The sequence below is a fragment of the Trichosurus vulpecula genome, chromosome 5 (genome assembly GCF_011100635.1).
Source record: "Trichosurus vulpecula isolate mTriVul1 chromosome 5, mTriVul1.pri, whole genome shotgun sequence".
Classification (NCBI taxonomy): Eukaryota; Metazoa; Chordata; class Mammalia; order Diprotodontia; family Phalangeridae; genus Trichosurus; species Trichosurus vulpecula.
In genome coordinates this window covers 106,540,663-106,565,278 of record NC_050577.1, presented here as the reverse complement: position 1 = coordinate 106,565,278, position 24,616 = coordinate 106,540,663, and the positions used below count along the sequence as shown (strand labels likewise).

The window sequence follows — 24,616 nt, the reverse complement described above, 5'->3', positions numbered from 1 at the left end:
AATCTATAGTATCTAACTTTTGTCAAGTGTTACTTGGATAGAAATAATGCAACAAGATTTATAACAAATGTCCATTGCTCTTTTAGTTGCTACATGGCTTCTAAAAAAAGAAAACTCAGGAGAAAAGCAGGAAGATGACCTTCTGTCCTTACCATTCTATTCCTGTCTTCAGATGATGATGAAGATTTTCTTTCACGCTGAGGTCCTGGAGATTTTTGTAATGCTTTCACATTAGTTAGAGATCCAGGCAAGGAAGCAGGAGGGGTGGCAGACAAGCCTGTAGTTGACCCTAAATTATTTTTTAAAAAATGCATCCATTAAAGGAGGATCAAACATATCATTTTAAAAAATCTTAAGAAATTTAAGACTTGTTTTTAAAGATGTAGTATCTCCAAATATCTTAGAGGGATATTCATGTTTTAATGTGCTTATAGCATTCTTACCAAATGAACTCCATACAGTTTTCTCTATCAGACTGTTGCAGTACTACATCTTACATATTGATGCCAAGTCGGAGTACAATTTTTCTTTAAATTAGAAAAATAACTAATACTAATGAAAATCACAAGTTAGATGTTTGTTTCTCTGGCAGGAGAAGACTAGTTCCAATAAAAAAAAATCTGTTAGGTCCCAAATATTTGGGATATTCAATCTAATTTAAAAGGCACAGATCACAAAAAGTTGGGAGAATGTGACTGTGATAGCCCTAAAAATTAAAAAAAAAAATCTGATTCTTTATGTTATCTAGAACAGAAAATATTTAATCCAAAGAAGCACATTTTACCCTAATAAGCTACACTACTATGAATTTTTTTTGGCTCTCTGAGGTCTGTTAAACACAGAGATGGATTCTTTATCTATGTATAAAGTCAATGGTATATACAAAGTCAAGTAGGTTTTGTTGGCCAAAAAAACCCAAACAAAACAAAATTCCTTTACAAATGACCAAAATTTAGTGACACAAATTCCATAGCTTCACTGTTAAATTATTGCCTATGCAATATGTCTGCCAGTCAAGGGAATCCTAGCAATACTCCTTCTGAAAGGAGATTCATATGCAAGAGTTGTAGGGAAAGCTTGGACTCACCAGTATGGATCAAAGGATCCACTAGATTCTGGCAGCCTTGTCCTAGCCTACAGAATATTACCTCTGCTTTCCTATTGGTACCTTTAGGATGTATCCCAGAGTTTGCAAAGCCCATTCAAGAAGAAACCACAAAAATGACTCCCATCCTTTTGGGAGATATGGGAAGCCATGAGGAAGGAAAGTGGGAAGGTAGTTCTGAGGTCCTGCCAAGAAGCAGAATCTAGTCTTTCTGAATCTGGCTCAGATGGTGCTCTAGCCCCCTATTTCAATAGTGGGGTTGTATTGAGATTTTCTCACAGCATTCTCCTGGGTTTACATTTGGAGATTAAATATCTGAGGTCATCCTGGAGTGCTGCCATATGGATAATTACTTGGTAACACAGTCCGAGTTAATCCCTCCACATATATAGCAAGAAAAAAACGAACAAAAAAACAACCAAACAAAAAAAAACATAAAAAAACAAAAACCAAAACCAAAACCTCGAGGGAGATACTGCTTCTTAAGATGTTTACTACCATTACCAGAAAAGTTATACTTCAACCTAGTACAAAAGGCAAAAATAACAGTAACATTAGTCAAAAGTTAAGTCTGTGTAAGAATCTGGTCATCTCATCTTTTATATCCTATTCTCTGAAAGAACAAAATGATGATTGACTTTGACTGGTCCAGTCTATCTTTTTATATATAACTTCTGAAATGAATAGGCTCAATTGCTTGATGTTCAGCTGACTTAAACTCTTCTAAGCAACTACATTAATTAGCTAATTTTTCCCCGTAAATTCTGCATACTTTCCAAGGAGTAGGTACAGTTGACCTAGGAAAGTAATTACAAGGTCTAGAAGCTTAAGCTTAATGGTGAAGCACAAATTAATAATTCCAACTAATTAAAAACTTTTAGCAAAATGTTTGAAAATAATGCACACTTATACAGTGTTTTACAAAGAGCTTTTCTGGGAAGAACCCTGACAAAGGCAGAACAAATATCCCCATTTTATAGATTGGGGAACCAGGATTAAGTGAATTGTCAAGATTATATAATGTAGTATCAGAGCCAGGATTTGAACTCAGTTGGTCTTTTGATTCTTACTATACTAAGCTGTACCCCCTCCCATGAAATCATTGGTATGGGGCACTCCCAGCGAGGAAACTCCCTCTACCAATACAAATGAGCAACTGTTCTGCTTCTTACAGTCTAAGAGTTGCTTGAGGGCAATGAGAGGTTCAGTAATTTGCCCAGGGCTGCACAATCAGCATGTGTCTGAGGTGGAACTTGAACCCAGACCTTTCTGGACTAGAAGCTCTCTATCTACCACTACATCATATTAAGCGTCACTATTTGTCTTTTAGATTAAGTACAATAAGATATCTACACTGATTTTGTACCACTAAATGCATTATAATAAATGTAATCACAGTGCTTGAAATATGGAGGAACTGACATACGATGTCATCTCACTTTTTGGAGTCCAAAATTATGCTGCTACCCTTTTTCTCTCATAGTAAATACTGAATTTAACATTACATAGCATAACTGAAAAACAGAAACTTAAGTTTTCTTAAGTACATTAAGAATAATCAGGTACAATAACTTCTATTTCTGCACAGTACCTTGTTTCTAGTGCTCACTATATTATAAAATAGTCTATTTCCCATCGCACAGAAGCATTAATATTGTTGATTATCAGAGAATCTCCAAAAAAAAAATCAAAGTCCCAATAATGTGTCCCTGAATAATTTATCTCATTTACTTTTTCACAGAATATGACTTCTAAAATACAAATAAAAACATTAATCACCACAGAGATGTCACTTAAATGGATTAAAACCAAAGGAATTCAGATCGAAGGCCCAAACCTTGTTAGTTCCTGTCCAGATAAATTTGCAACAAATGTGACCAATAGTTACAAGGTAAAAACAAGATGGAAACTTCAACTCAGAATTTCCTTGCTTTTAAAGTTTATGTCAGACAACATACAGAAAGCTAGTGGTAGTGAGTATGTATAAGAAGCACATTCAGAGCATTCCAGCCAGGCCAAGCAGAAAATTGAGTTTTTTTTTTCTCTGAAAACTCTCACACTTACAAACACACGCTGTGAGGGTGAGGCACGAACAGCATTTGTGGTTTTTATTTATTTATTTTTGGGGGTTTGGGGTGGTGTGAAAACAAGAAAGAAGAGCCCAACTACCTCTGAAAACTGGGCCAGGCTCAAAATCAAACACTATTTCACTGGGGACAGAATGTAGGAGGGGACTGGGAGTCCGGGATTGGTATTTCCGAAGACAGCGCATCAGTTGGTTCAAGGGGGCTGTTAGAGAGAGAAAGAAAGGAGCAGGCAGAGACAGGAAGACAGACACACAGAAGAAATGAAAGAAGTCATGGGGAATAAATAGATGACTTGAAGCCTGCTTAACAGAATAATTTTGGTCATTTAAAAAAAACCAAATACTTATTTTTATAAAATCCCAATAACTAAAACAAATAACCAAAAAATCCTCCCCAAACCCAAAGCAACTCAATATGAAGGGTAAGAATTGCCATTTAGTTTTAGATACTAAGCAGGCCCTTTTTTATGACTAGGTTAATAGCTTTGTGATGCCAACATGACTGCAACATTTAAATGCTGGATGTATTGGGGAAAATTATCAAAGCCACAGTTATCAAGACATATGAAAGTCAAACTGGCAACACATTATCTGGTGGGTTCACAGAATAACAAACAAACAAAAATTTCTATATCTGAGTACTACAAACTCTAGATGCAGAGTTCACAAAGCAAGGGGACCCAGCATTTTAGTAGTTTTAAAGGTGAAGAGGCAGTACAACAAAATACAATCATACAATGGATTTAGGTACAAAAGACTTCAGATATTTTGCTGAAGGTACGTAGCAAGTCAAAATGAGGAGGCCACATTAAGAGATATTTGTGTATAGCTATAAAAGCATTCAATTACTACATTCGTTAATAAGACTAAGGACAGATCTTGATAGTTACAAGACATCCTGAAACATCCTTTGGGCAATATTTTATGAGAAATATTCTTATGAAAAATATTTGCATTAGCCTCCAAATTTATAACTGGATACTGTAATCAGTGCCAGGTCGACTGGGTAATGGGTCTGAATTCAGCTTGTTTGTTTTCTAGGCAGAACTGAACTACTCCAAGGGGTAACTGGGCATCTGACCACAGTCACCTATGGTGTAATACATTTAGACTCTATACTTTTTTTAGGAAGACTAGAGGAAGTCATAAACATCGACCTACTACTCCAAGTTACCTGGCATCACAGAAATTGGCTGGAATATTGGGGAGGCTGGAAAACTTCCAGGATATATTAATATGAAGACAGCAGTTATCAGGAGAAATTTTGATCACTAGAAAACTCTATGATCAAGTTTAAAAAAGAACTAATATCTCAAAGGGAAGTTTACTAACTATACTTTGAGGATGGATACAGATCAACAAAAAAGTAGAATTCTCCCTGTGAAAATACTTCAACATAATCGATGGAACATTTAAGCTTCTTTCTCCTATGTGCCTACTCTACCAAGCCGAATTAATATATGGTTTTATGAGGACTAAATATCATAGAAAATAAAGCTGATAAATTTGGTTTTTCTCTACACATTTCTCTCTGTGTCTGTGTTTCACGGAACGAGCCAGTAAAAAAGGATAGAGGCAGCAAAGCAATTGCATTTTTTCCCCCAAATTCTCTTGCAAAATTAAAATGACTACTTACCCTCCATCACCCCGTAACCCTTGGTCTCTAATCAAGTCCTATAAATAAATAGTAATGTGTATTACTTTGATTATACAGTTAAAGATCAAAAATAGTGTTTCATTTCCCACTAAAATATCACTAGTAGCTGGGCTAATTAAATGAGGTCAGTTTGCCTTCATAAAACTAGGCTGGCCAACCTCTAAGTTGTCACCCAAAAAGAGATACTCCCTAATTTGAACCTACTGATAAGAGATCAGCTTAATATAGATTCACAAAATAAGTTCAGGTGTTCAAAATCAATGTGAAAGTATCAATTCACTTTACAAAAGGCTTACTGACAATGTAAAAATCAAATTACATCTAACTTGAGTGACTGAAGGAGAAGGAGAGGTAGAAAAGAAACTTCCCCCTTCAGCCTGTGCCTTTGTTAACCTTGGGCCTGACTGAGCAGTCTTCATGATTTTACCATTATCCTTAAACTTCTCTGTGAATAGGTTTACTCATCTGCCAAGGGTCCAACTTTTTGCACAAAAACCATGACATCAAATACAGAAAGCGATTTATTTAAAGAGAAATTTCTGTTGGATTGTCAGGGTATAGCCCTCACTGCCTTTTATTCAGATAACAATTTAGCAGGTATTTACCGAGTGACTACTACATACAAGATGACATGAGGCATGAGACAGGCCTTGAAAGAGTTTATCATCGAACTGGATTATTAAGAGGTAAAGGGACATCAATTAACAACGTAACATTTAATAAAAATTCAATACAACAAGAGATACCAGAAGGTATTTCATGATTAATTGCCAAATGAAAGGTAGACACAATAAGAAAATAAAGTATGCTAGAAATTCAGAGGAAAAAAATCACTCACTAAAGGTGGAGGGAGGACTTGAGCTGAGTCTGCAAGGATGGATAAATTCAGACAGGAAGAAGGGAATGGCCTAAGCAAAGAAGCATGTGAATGAACACATTATGTTCTAAGGAAGATAAGTAGAATAGTTTGATCAAACCAGTTTTATTAGAATGGAGTTCTTGCAACATGAGATATAACTAAAGAATTAAGTTGGGGCTAGGCTATGGGATGCCTTGAATGTCAAGCTACAGAGTTTAAATCTTATCCTGCAAGTAATAGGCAGCCATTGAACTGATTCTGGTAAGGGGAAATAAATAAGAAGGAGTATGGCACAGTGAAAAGAAAGGCCTGGATTCAAGTCCTCCCTTTAATATATAATGGCCACTCTCTGCACTACCAAGTTGCAGACAAAGCACTCACGTGGATGGGCCCTGGAAACTCCTCCCCATTCACCCCTACACACCAATGAGATCCCAGGTTTGATTAAAAAACAACGTGGTAACTAAACAGGTGTATAAGGACAGCTGGAGAGAAGAGAGCCTGCAGATCACTGAGGAGATGAAAGAGCAGCCTTGGCGTAAAGAGACTGGGAGGGAAAGGACCAAAGGCAGAGGCACCCACTGCAGGCTCTAACCTCCAAACACTTGTCGGGAGGAGTAAAAAAACACAACTTGGAATGTGCAGGTGTTCTTTCAAAAAAGAAATCAAATCACATGGATGAAGGTATGGATGGCATGCTCATCAAGTTGTGTGGGTTGCACAAAGTTAGACAAAACAGTTGATGCACCGGAGTTCAGATCCAAAAAATACCTTGAAAAATTTGAATGGTGGGTTGACATTAGCAAGATTAAATTTAAGAGGGATAACTTTAAGTCTTCTTAGCTTGAAAGAATCAACTGCACAAATAAGCAAGGTGAGGGAGGAAAAGATGAGAATAAGCACAGCTATAAAGTAGTTCACCTAAAAAGATGGATTTCAGTGGACTGCAAATTCAATGAGAGTCAGTGTGCCACAATTTTAACTTAATTTTTAGCTGTGTTAATAGAAATATGGTGTCTACAGCAAGAGACTCAATGGTTCTGCTGGACTGTGACCCTGATCAGATTACATCTGGTGTACTGTATTGTCTTCTGGGTTCCATGGTATGAAAGGACACTGAAAAAACCAGGACTTAATAGCAGGATCACCAGGATATGAAAAGGACTAGAAATCTCATTAAATGAAGATCTATGGAAGAAAGTGGCCATATTTAACCTGAAAAATAGAAGACTTATGGGAGAAGGTAACAAGCTATCTTTCAATATTTGAAGGATTAACAATTTTGTGGAAGAATTAGATTTATTTTCATTGGTTGCAAAGAACAGAACTGGGACCAATAGGTAGAAGTTATACAGAGGCAAATTTTGGTTGAACGTAAGAAAAAAGTCCTTGCAATTAGAGTGGTCTAAAACCAGAGTGGAACAAAGATGCATTGGGGAGTAGTGGGTTTTCCACCCTGGATGAACTGGATGAATTGTCAGGGACACTGCAGAAGAAAATCCATGCTTCAGGGTGGGGTTGGGTTAGATGACCTCTGAGTTCCCTTCCAACTTTATTCCTAGATGAGACATTAATCTAGCTTTTTTAATCATATCTATTAGCTAGAAAATTGGAACTGAGAAAGCAGAAGACCAGACGAGGCAGAAGGACAGCTAAGAAAGGGCAAAGTCTAGTTTCCTGTAGTTGGTAGAAAGGACCAAAATTAACCTAGAAGAAGAACCCTTATAACTTATGTACTTTATACCTTCTACCTGTATTTCCTATCTCTGGCCTCATACTGTATGTTTTCTCTATAATGTTTTGTATTAAATTCCTTTAAAAAAATTACCTATAGGGTAATGAGCTGTTTGGAAGGGGGTTGGATAGGTGAGGAAATAAAGGTGGGGGGTTGGGAGAAATGAAGCAAGGTAAGGAACCCATATTTTTTTCCAATAAAATAGCTAAATGCCAGGGAACCCAGGAAAAAGACGGCAAGTGATAGAAATGATGAAAAAAAACCATAAGGCTTGAGCAAGCCAGATCCCAGGCTAGCTATTTCAAAGGAGAACTGGCATCCTAGACCAGGTGGTAGCCAGAGGTAGCCCCTGGATCTTTCTTCTCTAGATGCCTGGCCCATGGCATTATAATTTGGTGAAACACATCATAAAGGGAAGATATTTGTTTGAATGGATTAGGATGAATTATTGAAGAAAGAAGGAATTCATGGCTATATAGGAGCTAAATCAATGATTAGCTCTTGGGGGATGTTTGTGTCTGTGCAAAGATGTACTTCGAGCACGTCACTACAAGGGTGCTCAAATAAAAGATTAAAAATAAATACAACCTAACGAAATAATTTAAAATTACTTTTTAGAGCACAATAGCTATGGTGATGTTTATTTCACAATGACCTGCAAAGTAATGAATGGCTGAAAGCTTCCTGACCAGAGAACTACAGGGAGTGGTTCGTAAGAATGAAGAGTACTATGACTGGTTTAAAGCATTAATCAGTAATGGACGTAAATTTATGAAAGATGTTAAAAATTTCAATGATCTCTGATTAGTGAAAAGTTTTCTTTTCTATGACTAATACAAAGCATAAAAAGGATAATTCAATTTACTGTGACTCTAAATATACTGAATACTTACATCAATATTGACAGGTTCTATTGTGTTTATATGCACATTGGGAGCTGATGAGGACCGGTCCCGTTGCCCAAACTGGTTCCGATGATCCTCATCTGCCGGTCGAAAGGGCTGTGGGATTGGAATGGATTTTGAAGGCGACGGACTGGTAAGAATTGGGGGCCTGGAAAATCAAGTTTGGAAAATAAGATTCAGAACTACTTTGCATGCTACCTAACATTCTAAAATGGAACAGTAGACACTTCTTTGTTTTTATATTCTCAAATAAAATCAAAGGTGAGAAAACATTTAAAAATTATTACCATCAGTAATAGTTTAAAAGAAATTTTCACAACCACAATTAATCTAAAGACAGCTTTGCTCAGTACCTTAAGGAGAAGCCTTCAGGACCCTGCCTGATTACATCACTAGATTTATTTGAAAGGTAGTGAGAAATCACCTGTGGTCACCAGTTGATATTCTTAATTCTTTACTTAGAGAAACTATTTAAAATTTAGTAGAAAGTAGCTAAATATATCTACCACCTAGTTATACATAATTTCCATCATAATAGAAATCACTAATGCCAGGAAATATATTATATTATAGGAAGCAGGGAGATAGAGGGCTCAATAGGAATTTTTTTTTTTAAAGAACTTTAAAGACAAACTTGACCACATACTGTAAAGGAATATAAATCTTGGCTTGCAGGTAGTGGCATGACACGCTCAACTCTCCATTTTTATACTCAGCTTCCCCTTACATTCCCAGTGTAATGTCTCCTTGTGTTCTGAGGTTTTTAACATCTTTGACACAAGCATGCACTCCGTACCACAGGAGGCACAGAATTATTCACTTTTCATATGGCTAATGGCACTGAAGTAGATATGTAATAGTTTCTTTCCAATGATACTACTACATATATTTCCTACATAAAAAATGAGATAATATTTGTAAAAGCACCTAGCAGAGTGCCTGACACATAATGGGCACTTAATAAATGCTTGTTCCTTCTCTTCCTCCCCACACCTCTTGTTTACCAAATGTCACTGTTTAGAGCTCTAAAGAAATAAGTGAGAAATTCCTCTACCCAGAATTCCCTGAAGGAAGGAGGGTACCTGAGACTCCCTCTCATGATCCATAAGCTGTCAAGTCATGTCGGAGTATTTGAAACAAAGAAGACCAAGCTGTACTCAGGAGACAGAAGAAAGTTGTAAGGAGTGTACAGTCTCAAGAATGATACAGCAGATGAGTATTATGATATTGTGATCAACTGCTGATGATCAACTGAGGTTTGTCCTCAAACAACCTTCAAGACCATCAAATGTCTCAGCTGAATTCATCAACAGCTCTTTCCTCATTGGTGGATACCTTCACTCTAGCCTAGAAGGAGTGAGTGTCACCTACCAAAAATATTGAATGGCAGGCAGAAAGAGCAAGTGAAGGTAAAGAGCAGAAAATTGAACACTGTTGTTACTCTTTTTCACTAAAGTGAAAAGCCGGGCGCAAGAGCCAGATAGACTGAAAATAAGAGAATGAAGTTGAATGTGTCTTGGAAGTGAGGAAAGAGCTTAACAAAGAATGAAGAATTGAGGTAAAAGGGGTAATAGTGATACAAAATAGGCAGATGAGACAACATGGATCTGTATGGAAATTATACATAAGCCTGAGAGGATGCCTAATATGGAAGAAAGTCACAGAAAGAAGTAAAATAGATTATTAAGGAAATTTGGATTTAGGATCAATAATAGGAGGATATTAGAGGTATGCTTAGCTTCCTTACATTTCTGTGTATTTCATACACAGAAATCAGAGGCAAACATGGAATGTTAGAGCTGAGGGGAAAGGAATTGCTTGAAACATTTCTTAAACCAACATTCAATGCAAAGGAGGACAGAAAAGGGAAAAAACTTAGGATAACATTTATGTCGCTCAAATTCCTTATAAGTCAGATTTCTAACTTGCAGAATGGTAACAGAAAATCATCTTTCCAAGTGCTAAGATATGGTAATATACTGCATAAATATATTGATTGATATAACTTCGGGGTTAGAAATGCAAAATTAATCTTAAAAATATTTGATGTTTGTACAAGACCACATATATAGTCCAAACTGAAAAACTTCTTTAGCTTCATGAATGCTGTAAAAGCAACCCAAGTGTCAAATAAATCATACTTTGGTATTCTGAAAACTACTAGCCAGTAGTTTTGCTGCTTCAGAGCACATTACTGGGGAGTAAAAAGGTACTACAGTTTATGAAGATGAAAATTAATACATTATATTAGACAATGAATCCATTTAAGGCTGCCATTAAAATATGTAATGGGGAGGGGGGGGGCGGAGCCAAGATGGCAGCTGGAAAGCAGGGACTTGCGTGAGCTCCCTCCCAGGTCCCTCCAAACACTTATAAAAATGGCTCTGAACAAATTCTAGAACTGTAGAACCCACGAAATAACAGAGGGAAGTAGGGCTCCAGCCCAGGACAGCCTGGATGGTTGCGGGGTAAGGTCTATCGCAAGGAACTGGGAGCAGAGCGGAGCAGAGCCCAGTGTGAGCCGCGCCCAGACCAACCAGACCGGGAGCCAGGTGGAACAGGTCCTAGCACTGAATCAGTGAGCTGTGGCAATTACCAGACTAAACTACGTAATAGATAACAATGCTTAAAACAAATGACTATTTAGGAAAAGTCAATTCAAATTAAAGTTAGTCAAAATCACCCTTTATTATGCTTGAGTTTTCATGGAAATCTCAGTTTCTAGGAGAACCCTTGAGGACAGCTATATGCTTTAGCCAAGTGAATAGAAGGGGCAAAGATGATCATATTGATAAATTAATAGAAATCAGACCTACTGCTTTTTAAGAACATGTTGATATAAAGAATTCTGAGGAAAAAAAAAGCATGCTTTTAAGAAAGGACTGCTATGTAGCACATGGGAAAATATCCTAAACAACTAACTACAACTGAATACTAGTTAACAGGTGGAATAATCTATTAATATAATCCAAGTTGCTAGTACCAAACAAAAATAAAGAGGTTTTTAAGCTCTATCATCTTTAGCAAATTGTTATACAAGCTACTTTTGAGCTATAACTAATTTTCTGTCTCAAACACTTTCATAAAAATTTTTTGAAACAAAGTGGCTGCTCCTGTTCAGTGATATGCAAATAAAATGCTGACTTTTTAAATAGAGATATATCTTATAATGTATTATGTACCTCCTCTTAAAAAAAAAGCATGGAACTTTAACTTTTATCCAAAAGAAGGCACTGCATTGCTTCTTAAGCAAATCTTGATTACATTCAATATTTTATTTTGTTGAAATCACTATTTTTACCAGAGCCATTGGCAATAATTCCAAGAAATCTATCTGTATTTAGGCAAAAGGTCAACATGAGCTTACTTTTTTACATAAGCACACACATGCATATAAAGCATGAACTCAGTAAGGGTTATTTTGGGATGAGAGTTTAGCCATCTTATTTGTTACCCTCATGTGCTCAGGACCATAGTCAATCAGCTAAGTTATAAATAAAATATCTATGATATAGGATAAGTTTCCCATCCCTAATCATAACTGAATGGAAGACAAATATATACCACAGTGAACATTTAGGGAGGTCAGAGTGAATGAATTCTCCTTGTAGTTCACAAATTATGCTAATAGAACAACCAGGACTTACCGTTAGAAAGGCATCCATAGCTTATTAGAATTGTCAGCAGTGTATGCCATGGTCAAAGAATTAATAAGTCCTCATTTTAACATTGGTCTTCTAAGAAGTGGTATACAATTATTCCAGGTCAGTGATGTTATGCATCATTAAAGAGAGAGGCAACTAAGAAAAAGGACCCACTAGCATGTGTAGTTACTCTTAATTGGCCAAAGAAATTGGTATACAAACTTTTTGCTAAAATTCTTAGTAATCTAGTACTATAAACACAGAATTCATTATGGCATAGGTCTATGTAAATGTACTATTTTTTCATCTCTTTCAGAAAGTCACTCAGCTTAATGATATAAAATAGAGAATGAACACTGGATGCTATAGGATGAAAAAACTGGGATTAAAACCGACATAGCTTCACGTCTCAAGACCCTTAACTCTGCAAGAAAGATATTCTAAAGCAGGATAGCTATAAAATTCTTTTTAGTTACACTTCCCCCAAAGGCCTATAGGTATCAAAATAAATTCTGTTGCCTTGGATAAAACAGAGGGAGGTATGATAGAAGGGGCAGTGAACTCCATGAATTCAAGCCCCAGCTTTTGTGCTTACTATTTGTGTGACTCTGAGAAAGTTACTTAACGGTTCTGGCCTCATCTGTCAAATGAGGGTTTGACTTCCAGCCAAGATGGCTACTTGAACAAGAGGCAGATTGTCTAGCTCTCACATATCTACTTTAGCAAAACCCTGAAGTCTGCACTTGACCAAATAAGTATTAAGGAACATGATGAGAAACTGTAAGTGACTTCTTCCAACCCAGAACAGCACCAGAAGCTGATGGGCAATAGGAAAAGAAGCCAGCTACTACCAGCACAGGCTAGTTTTCCTAGATGACCAATGATGGGCCAAGTGCACATGTAGCCTACAAGGTTCTGTGTTCAGAGCAGCCAAAGCATAGGACTTCCCTGAAAAAGCCCCAGTGAAGGGAAATGGGTAGCATTCAATGTACTACTATAGAGTTCAGACCAGAAAGCTCCAGGCCCACAAGTTTTGAAGTCCCTAACATTCTGTCCTCAGTTGCAATGAAGACCCAGAGGTAGGAATCTCAAAGATCCAGGGGAGGGACTAACTTCAGCGAGTGGAGGTCATCACTGGTATCCAAATGACCCAGGGTTAAACCAATCAGGGCTGACTCACCCCACCCAACTACAGCAGAGGGACAGAGACTGGTCCTAGAAAAACCTTAGTTCATGAGCTGAAAGCTAGTGGGATGAATAAATCAAAGGAAACACCCAGAAATATACAATATTATTATTACAGGTCTAGTGGTTCCTAAAAAAAGGAGAGAGTTAATCTTTAATGACTATAAGCAGAGATTCAAAGGAAAAAAATGGAATTTTCCCCAAAGACTACATGAATGCCTAGAAGAAATGAAGTAGGAAATAAAAAAATGAAATAAAAGAACTATAGAAAAGAAATGAAAGGAAATAAATAGTTGAGAAGGGAAAATACAAACCTTGCCTATGAAATGGATTCCCTGAAAACTAGAACAGAGTAAAAATAAAGGATTCCATGACACTGCAAGAATGTTTTTTTATCCAAAAGATTTTTAAAATAGAAGAAAATGTAAAATATTTGATATCCAAAACAAATAACCTGTACAAAAGGACAAGAAGAAGTAATTTAAGAATCTCTGGACTCCTTGAAAATCAAGAATTAAAGAAAGAGGGATAAAAGGGATACATTGGTGTAGAAAGGAGAAAGGTGAGGGTAGAACATGCTACTTCTCATAAATGGGGTATGTGAGAAGAGTATACAAAACATAGAGAAAGGAGTAGAAGTGAGTATCATATGGACCTTACTCTTATCTAAAATGGACAAAGGAGTTTTGAATGCACATACACAGACAAACAGGCACAAAAACTAATTAAATAATAGGAAAAACAAGCAGGGATAGAGAGGATATACTTAGGATGGAGAATAATACTGGGAAGAAAGTTAGAAGCAAAACAAACTTCCTTATGCTGAAGGAGGAGATTAAAATAGGGAAAAAAAAGAACTAGGATCTAAGGGGGTGCCTGAGATTGCCACATGGGCAACTGATGAGTGATCAAAGAAGTTATGCTATATGAATGAAATGGAATATTATTGTGCCATAAGAAATGACAGCAATGATTCCAGGCTATCCTGGGTAGTATGGACCGATGAATAGCAAAGTAAGCAGAATCAGAACAATTTATACAAGGTCAGCAACAACTCTGAAAGACTCAAAAATCATTGTAATGATCAACCATATTGTCAGTGGGCCCTTGATGTTACGTGAACGACAGAAGGTACAGAAAGAGACATTTTTTTTAACAAATGTTTTGCTAGAATATGCTTCTCTGTTACAAGGTTTTATTTCCCTTTTCTTTTTCTTTCTCTAGGTTTTTAATCAGAGTGGGAGGTAGAGTTGGCAATTGCAGTACAAAAAAAGAGGGTCATTAAAATGTTAAATAAGTGGCATGAAGTGAAGATTCATGGTTTCACATAGAATCCTCTTGTGTTCTTATGTATGGAAATGGGTTTGTTTTTTTTTTAAAGTCTACAATTTAAAAAAAATTTAAAAAGAGAGGAATAGCTTCCACAAACGAGGTAAAGTCCCTTCATGCTGGTCTGACTACATGTGGAGCATTATGTTCACTTCTCTCCACATGCACCCAGAGGACAGCAATCAGAATGTCAAGGACCTTCAATCCCAGTCACATAAGGATCAATGAAAGGAACAGCAGCTATTTAGCTTAGAGAAGAGAAGATCAGGGAAAAGATGAAAACTTGGAAAAGCTGTCATGTAGAAGAAAAGAGTGTATTTTTTCCCATTGATTCCTAGAGGGAATAAATAGAAAAGATGAAGAGATGTTGCAAAATGGCAAATTTAAGCCTGATGTCAAGAGAATTTCCTAAGAATTACAGCTATTCAAAAGTGGCATGGGTTGCCTCTGGAGGTAGTGGGTTCCCCTTCACTGGGGATTCATATGAGGCTTAAAAATGCTCTTTGTATCTGGTTTAGAAGGCAGCCTCAAGAAAGGATAACTTAAGGAAGAAATGATAAAAGGGAATTGGAACTTGAAATGATGAAGAGAGAATGGAACAGAACCAGAAAAACAATTTGTACAGCAACAACAACACAGTAAAGAAAAACAACTTTGAAAAACTTAAGATCTCCAATTAATGCAAATTCTCTAACCATGTTGCCAAAGGATCTGTGATGATGAAGCATGTTGCCTACCTTCAGACAGTAAGGTAATGGACTCAAGGTGCAGAATGAGGCATGTTTTGGACATAGATACTGTGTGGATTCATTTTACTTGATATTTATTTGTTTGTATTTTTCTTTTTAGTATGAAGGGGAGAGGATTTAGGGAAGAACAATAGGGTGTTAAAAAATAAATAATTCTTTGAAGCATTTTTTAAGTGCACAGAAGAGAACTGAAGGAAGTTCAGAAAGAAATATTAGCATATATGTCCATCAGATATGAAATAATTGGGAGTATACATATGGCCATACAAAAATGAACCTCAATGGGAACATACAGGTGTGTTTTGGGATATGAATGTAAATGTCCCTAAAGCTTGATAGTGTGAGACAAAGTGCCAGTGGCAACATTAGCTAATGGAACAGGTACAGATAATGGTATGAAGAGTGAAAGACAAGGACTTAAGTGGAGTATCACTGTATTTACAAAGCACTGCTCACTGCTATTAATGTTTAATTTAATACTAATTCCTACTATTATTTAATTCATGTCATCTAATAGGACAATTAAAATTAATTGGGCTGTTTTGAAACTGAAGTTCCTGTCTGAATTTTTCTTGTTTTTTCTTGTCTATGTTTTCTTTCACAACACGACTACTATGGATATGTTTTGCATGACTACACACGTGTAACCTATGTCAAACTGCTTGCCTTCTCAATGACGAGGGTGAGGAGGAAGGGAGAGAATTTGGAATATAAAGTTTTAAAAATGAATGTTAAAAATTGTTTTTATATGTAACTGAGGAAAACTAAAATACTAAATAAAAATTTAAAAAACAAAACTGAAGTTCCTTAAAATTAACAAAAAACCACTACATCTCAGAGAGGAAATCAGTACTATACTACAGTTACCTGGACCTTCTTTCTGGTCCTCAAGTCACAAGATACATGGATACATGTTTTGTATAGGCAGAAGTTACACTCACAATGATGACTGATTGTCATAAACCTTAGTGCAAAGGCTTTGTGATTGATCCCCGGCCACAAATCATTTAGCGTGGCATAATTTTTGGCCACCAGAACCTGGAAAATGTTTTCAACAATGTAGCCACCTGAATTTGAGGCACGGGTTTACATATATTATTCTATATTACATTTATTATTCTATATATTCTATATTAATCTATGGATTGGGAGAATAATTAAGAGTATATCCCCCATGTAAAGGAAAGTTAAATTAATGTGAAAATATTGGAAGTCCAAATAATGTATATTGGCTTAACTACCTCTTAAACTAGACGCTACAGAAATTACATTTATACCTCTTGAGTTTTTATCCCTTTGATTTATTATACACCACGTATGCTAACCAAAATCAAGATAATTGTTGGCAAAGGACTAATTTCTTAAACTTTGTACAGGTGACTAGAAAACAACTATAAAAAAAAAAGATCACAGCTCTTGTTAGCTTTCTTTCAAAAGAATCAGATTTGACAGTTCATTCCTGGTGTGGCATATTTCATAAATGTCAAAGAAATTGATGCATATTGATGCATAACACTTCAATCTCACATGTTGGCATGTTATTGTGTATTAAATGCTCAATTGGGAAGAATGATATAAACTATTAGAACTTTATGAGGAAGAATATAGGATATTCCTCCAATATTGGGCACAAAAAGTATTATTTTAATAAAGGAATTAAAGAAGTTATGTCAAAATTACAAACTACAGAAAAGAAAAGAAGTAGTGTGGAAAAGGTTGAGGATTACATTGCCAATCCAGAAAGCAATTATTAGTTGCACCTCTAATCATAGCAGTAGTAAAGTATAAAATTCAATTGTATTAGCTACTTAATAAATATTTACAATTACTATCTGTTTATGTTTAAACCTAATTCATGTAACCAGAAAAGACAATTAGAGAAAAGTAGGGAAAGAGCATACATGTAACAAACCTTGCATACATTGAGTAAACATGGGAAGTCATTGAAAAATGATTATCTTTTCACCTAAATTTACTTCTCCTTCTGACTTCTATCTGGGACTCCACTGTTGACACTATCTCCTATATCCTATATCTATGTCCTCATGATTATGATGACACTTTCTTTTTCCTTCACATCTAGTATCTAAATACCAAGGTGTCTATGGTTTGTTCAACTTCTCTGGCATCCTCTTTATTCCCATTTCTGAATATGGACCCTCTTTTCTACTTGCCTGGATTACCCTAACAGGTCTTCCCACATCACAGAATTGGAAGGAACCTCAGAGGCCATTATTCCAACGAGAATCCCTGCCTCCAAATTATTTTGGAAAAATTATAAACTAGCCTTTCTTTGAAGATCTCAAGAAAAGGGCAACCTGACACCTCATGGGGTAGCTAACTTCAAAAAATGTGTGCTGAATTAATGTTTGTCAATAATATTCTGTTAGGTAAAAGACTTGGTCAAATGAGAAGATACACAAACCAATGTCATTAGCATGCAGTTAGATTTAGGAATGTAACATAATAGCCAATTTTAACACTGTCTCAAGAATGTCTCTACTCAACGTCTCTGAACATTTGCTTACAATGTTTCTCTTACCTGAAATGATCTAACTAATCCATGGTCTATCTAGACCCCACACAGCCTTGAAGGCCCAGCTCAAATCTTCAAGTGAAGCTGTGCCTGACTAACATCTCCCATTAACCTCCTCCTTCTTTAACCTCTCATAATACATATAGTGTCTACCCTCAAATTAGGCATTTACTATGATCTGATTATTTAATGTTCTTTCATGTCTTAATGTTTCCTTCTTAAACAGGACCCCCCTCCCTGCCCCGGCCAAGGGCAAGGACCACCATGTTATACTTCTTATGCATTCCTCAGAGAAACTGCCTTAGTACAAAGCACAGAGCAAGTACTTAGTACATGTTTCCTAATTAACTTATCAATGAGAGAAAGGTCCTGAAACATTATATACTATGTCGGCTTTAATCTCACTCAACGTAATGCACATAAATATGTACTTTATCATCAAAATCAGAAATCAGCTTGAAAAATTCATTTTGTTAACAGCTCAAAGCTAAATTTTAAAAAATCTGGACAAAAACCAATTTCGAAATAGCATGTCACTGAACAGCAGTAGTCAAATCATACCCAATAGAATCTGAGGGGGGTGCTGAAGGGGATGATCCCGACGTAAGGGTGGTCTCTCCTAAGGAGGCCTCCTCCTGCGGTATTGGGTGGTGTTCAAAGAACTTGGAGACAAACAGCAAACTGTGAGGCAAAAACAAAAATAAAACAAAGCAAACCTAACTTGGGCAAAACCCAGAAGTTTCAAACACCAGAATATACAAATGAATTACAGGAAAACCATGGTCCAAATTCCATATTTAAAACAATGCTGAAAAAAACTCAACTGCTTGTCATTTTGTTTAATTGATGAAATGAACTTTTTAATTTACAGCACAGTCTCAAAGTAAAGTTCAAAAATCTATTTATTTGCCTGCAAATACAGAAAAAATTCCTGCATATTCAGAAAAAAAATATTCATGGCAGTTAAAGAATTAGAACAAAAAGAAACACAGAAATCCTTAATAATTACCTTGAAGGGAAAATGTTAGCTATAAAAGATATTTTACTGGGAAGTTTAACCCAGTCTCAAAAATATGAAGTAAATCTTTTTGAAGTTAGAATAATATAATTTAGTCAAAGTAAAGAGGTCTAATGTTACTGGTTCAAATGATTTCAAGGGAAAGTATACAAGGGAAATGTAAATATGTGTGGATTATCTTAGGATAGGAGGAACTAGGCAAATGGGAAATGGAGTATAAGGAATTTTCATGAGATATACTATGAAGCAAGGAACAGGCTTTTTGTAAATATCTGTAAGCGTATTTCATAAAAATACAATAAATGACCAATGAATTTTGCTTCTAAATCAATCTGGAAGGAAAAAAAAGTAATTTCAAAAGTAGATGATAGAACCAGAAAAGCAGGTATCAAAAAGCTTATTACTGAAACTAGTCAATATGTTGTTGGAGAAGAGCTTTTAATCTTAAAACGCTTTATTTTCTAGGAAAAGAATAATGAATGCAAAGTGTTAACTGGATAGCTAGACCAGAAATAGGATGTGACAAGACAGTCTGGATATACCACACTGTTCCAATAGTACTTTTTCTAAGAATGGTTGCTGAAAAACTCCTTTGTTTAACTTTAAACAAAGATGCATATGATTTCAAATGAAGAAAACCTGTGGAATGTAGCAGAAATCTAAAACTATAAACAGAAGAGAATACTTATTTAGGAATACTTACTCAAGCTGGTCATAATTCACACACATCAGTGGCACCTCTGTACTACAGCGTTGGTGAAATTTGTAACCACATGTCTGACAGCGGAAACCTTGGAAAAGCAGCTTTCGACAAAAGTCACAGAATGCTAAAGTGAAAAATGTCTTCCGCACCTAAAAAATAAAATACCAGCACTATTAAAGACAAGATTTTGGAAAAATTGACCAGTAATTCACAAGTAATTAGACATATTTCTTCTTGCTTCCCTGCTCATTTTCAAAAGCAAATCTTTAGTTTTTTAAAAAAATTCTATGAAAACTTTTACATAATGAAGGATTCTATAAAGATTCAAACAGATACTTCATAATATCAATCCAAAAACATTTTTAAGAGTAGCATATAATTTTCAAATTAAAATTAGGACTGCTAATATGCTTAGAGATCAGGATAAATGACTGAGGAATGTATTATTTGTATAAAGCAATAAGGAGACAACAATTACTAAACAAATGGCCATATAGGCAAATTAGAGAAAATGAATGTTCAAGACAATTAAAATTAATTCACAAACCATTCCTCCATATTTTAAATATCAAAGAGAATTTGTTTCACCAATAAATTTATACTTGTACACAAAATTTCATTCATTCATTTACAATATTCTTTAAAATATTTTCTCTCCAAATTATTTTTATGTATCACCTTTTTGAGAATATGTATAACTACGAACTGTTTGTTTTAAGTTTGGGACATTTTCAACAGGACTCCGGGTAATAGAGTATTTTGTGGAATTTGGTAGAAGGTGGACCCATTTTAGATGCCATCTGGGAAGTGGTGGTTAGTGACTAGAAAGTCAAAAGAAAGCTATAATGTAATATTTACATCTGTAAGATAGTACAATAGAATTGGCAGCTTTATAACAAGGTTTTAATGAAATATAAAAGCACAGTGAGATCTTCTCATCATTATTCATGGGAAAATGCTTGAAAGAATAACTAGGAAGAACAGCAGGAACAATAGCTCTATCATGAAGACCATCAATCCCAACTGTAAGATTTTTGTGAGAAAGATATTCACAGGATGTGTCCTAGGCTTATCGAATGCTCTAGTCCAGGTTTCTGCCCTTCTATTTCAGAGGACTATTTCCTAGACTTAGGGTTATTTCTGATTAGAGATGTTTTACCCCTAACATGAGGACTGATAGTCTTAATTTTTGGTTACATATAAGCCTTTGGCATCTTATGCCATTATCTTCTAAAAGCAGAAGCCATTCAAAAAGAGAAATCCTAGAGGCTCAAAGGGAAGTTGGTTGGATGTACTTCATGTGTCAGAATGTGCATGTTTATATACATGCAACTGAGGAGGAAGAAAGATATTGCTGCAAGAAGCAAAACCAGCAATCGGCATTTCACAACACTTAGTTCATGAAGTAATGTGACTTACAAGTAGCAAAGAAGTTATTAAAGACATATTGAGCACAACATGCAAATATGACAAATACATTAAAGATGCCCATCTCAACTGAGCTTCCCTTCAAATACGGATACCTTTTACAAAAGCAGCATACTTTCTTTCTCCTTCCCTCTTCTCCCTTTTGATCATCATTTTGGGATATAATGGTTCCTTCAACAAGCCAACATTAGAAGGATAAAAATCCATGAAGGAGGAATACAAAAGAACTCTAAAGTAGTAGTGGAAAAGTAGTAGTTACAGAACCAAATTCTGAGCTGCTGACCCAGAAAGTACAGAGCTTAACATGTGTTGGACTTCAGGTGAGTAGCTTACACAAAGGGTGATTTAAAATTTTATATGTTAATTTATGCCATCTTCATGGAGTTTCCATCAAGTCTCACCCCTGGGCCCTACCCTGTGAAGAGTTGTCTGCCATGCTCTGGGGAAGTAATCCAACCCTTTCTACCAAATTTAAAAAATGATCACATGCTTTTAATTAAAGCTTTTCCCCTGAAACAGAATATTATCCTCCATATCATTACTTACTTACTCTCTCCCTCTCCCCTAGAAGGTCATTCAGAGGAACTTGAAATACATGTCTGTGAACATTTGAACCATTTCAAAAATCAGAAGGTACATACAAAATTGTGTGTCGTTAGGGGAACATTCTCCAAAACTTCTACATGCAATTCTTCTCCAGTAAGCCAGGAAATATCAGTGTCCCAGCCAATAGGCTTCTTCTCTCTGGAAAATGTAGATATGAGTCGTTCTTGGTTATCATACCTGAAAATCCTTTTAATATACCTCATGATGAAGATATGAAAAGTGGTTACTGAGGGTAGAGTGGTACAAATGAGGGAGGTTTGGCTCCCTAGCCTTCCACTGTTAGAAATTTGAATGGCAATAAATTGATTTTTAAGTTTACCCCAAATACATGCATCACTCTTGGACACACAGCAGGGTAGAGAGATGCATTCTGTTCTTCCAGTCAGCTCCAGCCAAGACCTACAACAGCAGAGAACGGCTTGTTCCTGGGATCCAAAAATCAGACATATGGATTTTTCTATCCATTCATAGAAAAGAATGCTCATGTGACAAGATGTCCTCAAAAGGAGAATTTTATAGGATATACTAATTTAAGGCCTTTACAAAATGTTAAGTAGAAGCCTTTTAGAAGAAAGGGAGCTCAATTGAAAAAAATTTTTTTTGATAGTCTAAACACAGCTGAGGCCTTATTTTTTTTTTTTTTAGAGCATAGTAATTACTTTAGTACTCTACAATCTGTGACTTCCTCAGTGCTGGTGCAACAAAGACCACACTCATACCACCCCTCTTTACCTCAGTAGTTAGTCTTCATGAGTTGCTATGGCCAAAAACAGTCACCACCTGGTGGCCAGCCTTCTGGTGATGAACCTCTCTGAACTTAGAATCCGGTGGAACAAAGATTCACATTCTACAGCTGGGTCTACAATCAGAATCTTTCTAGCATGGGAGGAAGAATTTGTCAAAGCTTGTGATACTGTGGCATAGTCCTGTGGAACCCAGGGTCGCCTTGAGGCATTGGAGTAAGGCCACAATGAGACACTGGAGTAAGACTTTAATGGAGAAAGTTCGTAATTAAAAGAAAAGTTCTACACTTCAAATTAATCTACTCTGAAAGTGTGAAACAGTTATAAGAAACTCAAGCTACAATTATACTTCTGGGATTACAGGACAATAACAAATATTTTTCTGGTTCAGGAAGATTTCTTTGGAGCCATTTCAGAACAAATTAGGTAACTTCTCTTAAAATTGAGTTTACTCCTTGAGAGAAAGTTTCACAAAGATCTACAGCACTCTATACAAGCCATACCCATCCTGTCTTCTGTATACAGCACAGCATTCTGGGATCAGGCCTCTCATCATCAATGCCTTCTTTAGACTGTCTCGGACTGTCACCCCACATCTTGCTGGTACCTGAAACAGAAATACATGGCAAAAATTAGGTATATTTATTTTCACATATGAAAAATAAATCTCTCCATTTCCATATACATTTAAAAGAAAATATTTGCTTTTATAGCATATATCCTATAACCAAAATTACTCTGAGCATTTTTGTGTGGATAGCACATACTTAGAATTATAATCAACAATGAAAGTTAATTTCAAGCACTGAAAATTACCTATGGAACTAATATAAACATTGGGATGGAAAAATCTGATCTGAGTATTTTTTTCCTTTACAGACTTGATCAAGGAAAATGTCCAATAATACAGGGACTGCTGCTGGTGGTAAAATAGGAACAGAGAATTAGGAAGAAAATACTAAAACCAAAATTATCTGTATAGTGAGACCAGAATCATGATTTTGGTGATAAGACAGATTGGATATCAACAACAAAAGGCTATGTTATAACACAAAGGAGTTTTAAAAAATAATTTTGATGTCTTTTGTTTTACGCCAAAGATACCTTCCTGCACCCTTCACTACCACCGCTCTCTTATAACAAAGAAAAAGTTAAGCAAAACCAATTAACACAGAAACTATATCTGAAATCATGAGCAAAGTTCAGCAACCACAGACTTCTAAAGCCTTCCCCAGCAAGAAGGTGGTATATTTTAACTTCTGTACCCCTAGTCTTGGTCATTGCCTTTTTTCTGAGTTCAGCTGTAACTGAGTGTTGTTTTCATTTACATTATCACAGTCATTCCATTTATGTTAATCTTCTGAACTGCTTTCTTTGTTTTGCATCTTCATACAAGCCTTTCTCAATTTTCCTCAATATTTCCTTGTTTATTTTTTCTTATGGCACAATAATATACCATTACTTTGCTATACCACAATCTATTCGGTTGTTTCCAAACTGATAGGTACCCACTCTGATTCTAGCCGTTTGTTATCACAGAAAGGTGGTGCTATGAATATTTTAGTACCAATGGGACCTTTCTCTCTATCTTTGGCCTTCATGAAGTATATTCCCAGTAGCAGTATAGTAGAATCAACAGGCATGTACAATGAATGATTCTTCTAGTATCCAAATTAGTTTCTATAATGATTAGCTCAGTTCATGGCTCTAATAACAGGACATTAGTACTCCGGACTTCCTACAGTACTCCATTACTTGTCATTTTTGTTGTCATCTTTGCCAATCTTATTTGTATGTTTTTATCAATTCTCTATATATCTTAAATAGATCTTTATAATTTATTTGCTGCAAAGTTTTTTTTTCTTAAGGAACTACTACCCTTTTAAATATAGTTTCAATGATTTTGTTCATTCCAATCTCTTAAAATGTATGTAACTGACACTATTTATTTTCTCTCTTTAGTGATCTTTTATGATGACCTTTAAGAATCCTCTCCCTTGCCACTGCTATGATTATTACCCATCTCCTATTCTCCTTTAATTTATTTTATCATGTGATATTTCAATTGTGAGACTATTTTCTGCCAAATTATTTTCCAATTTTCTCCAAAGGTTTTGCTGAATAAGGAATCTTTCTCAAAATATTTATGTTCCTGGGTTTACTGAACAGTTGAATACAGTGGTTACTGCCCCTATGTTTTACATGCTTCTTCTCTTTCACTGTCGTACATTTTCTATTTTTTAACTAGTACCAAATAATTTGATGACAACTTCTCTGCAATATAGTTTGAAGGGGTGGGTGGGTAAGTGGTGGTGGTGGTGGTAGAAA

The 24,616-nt window shown here is 35.8% G+C and overlaps 1 protein-coding gene across 1 annotated transcript in view; it reads right to left on the bottom strand.

Moving 5' to 3' along the window:
* BRAF (B-Raf proto-oncogene, serine/threonine kinase) overlaps positions 1-24,616 on the bottom strand; it is a 158,018-nt gene that overhangs the window by 45,047 nt on the left and 88,355 nt on the right. The window contains 7 exon segments of the mRNA XM_036761459.1: positions 153-291; positions 4,831-4,865; positions 8,336-8,495; positions 18,352-18,471; positions 19,512-19,660; positions 21,581-21,683; positions 22,792-22,895. Coding sequence (XP_036617354.1) covers positions 153-291; positions 4,831-4,865; positions 8,336-8,495; positions 18,352-18,471; positions 19,512-19,660; positions 21,581-21,683; positions 22,792-22,895 — 810 coding nt within the window.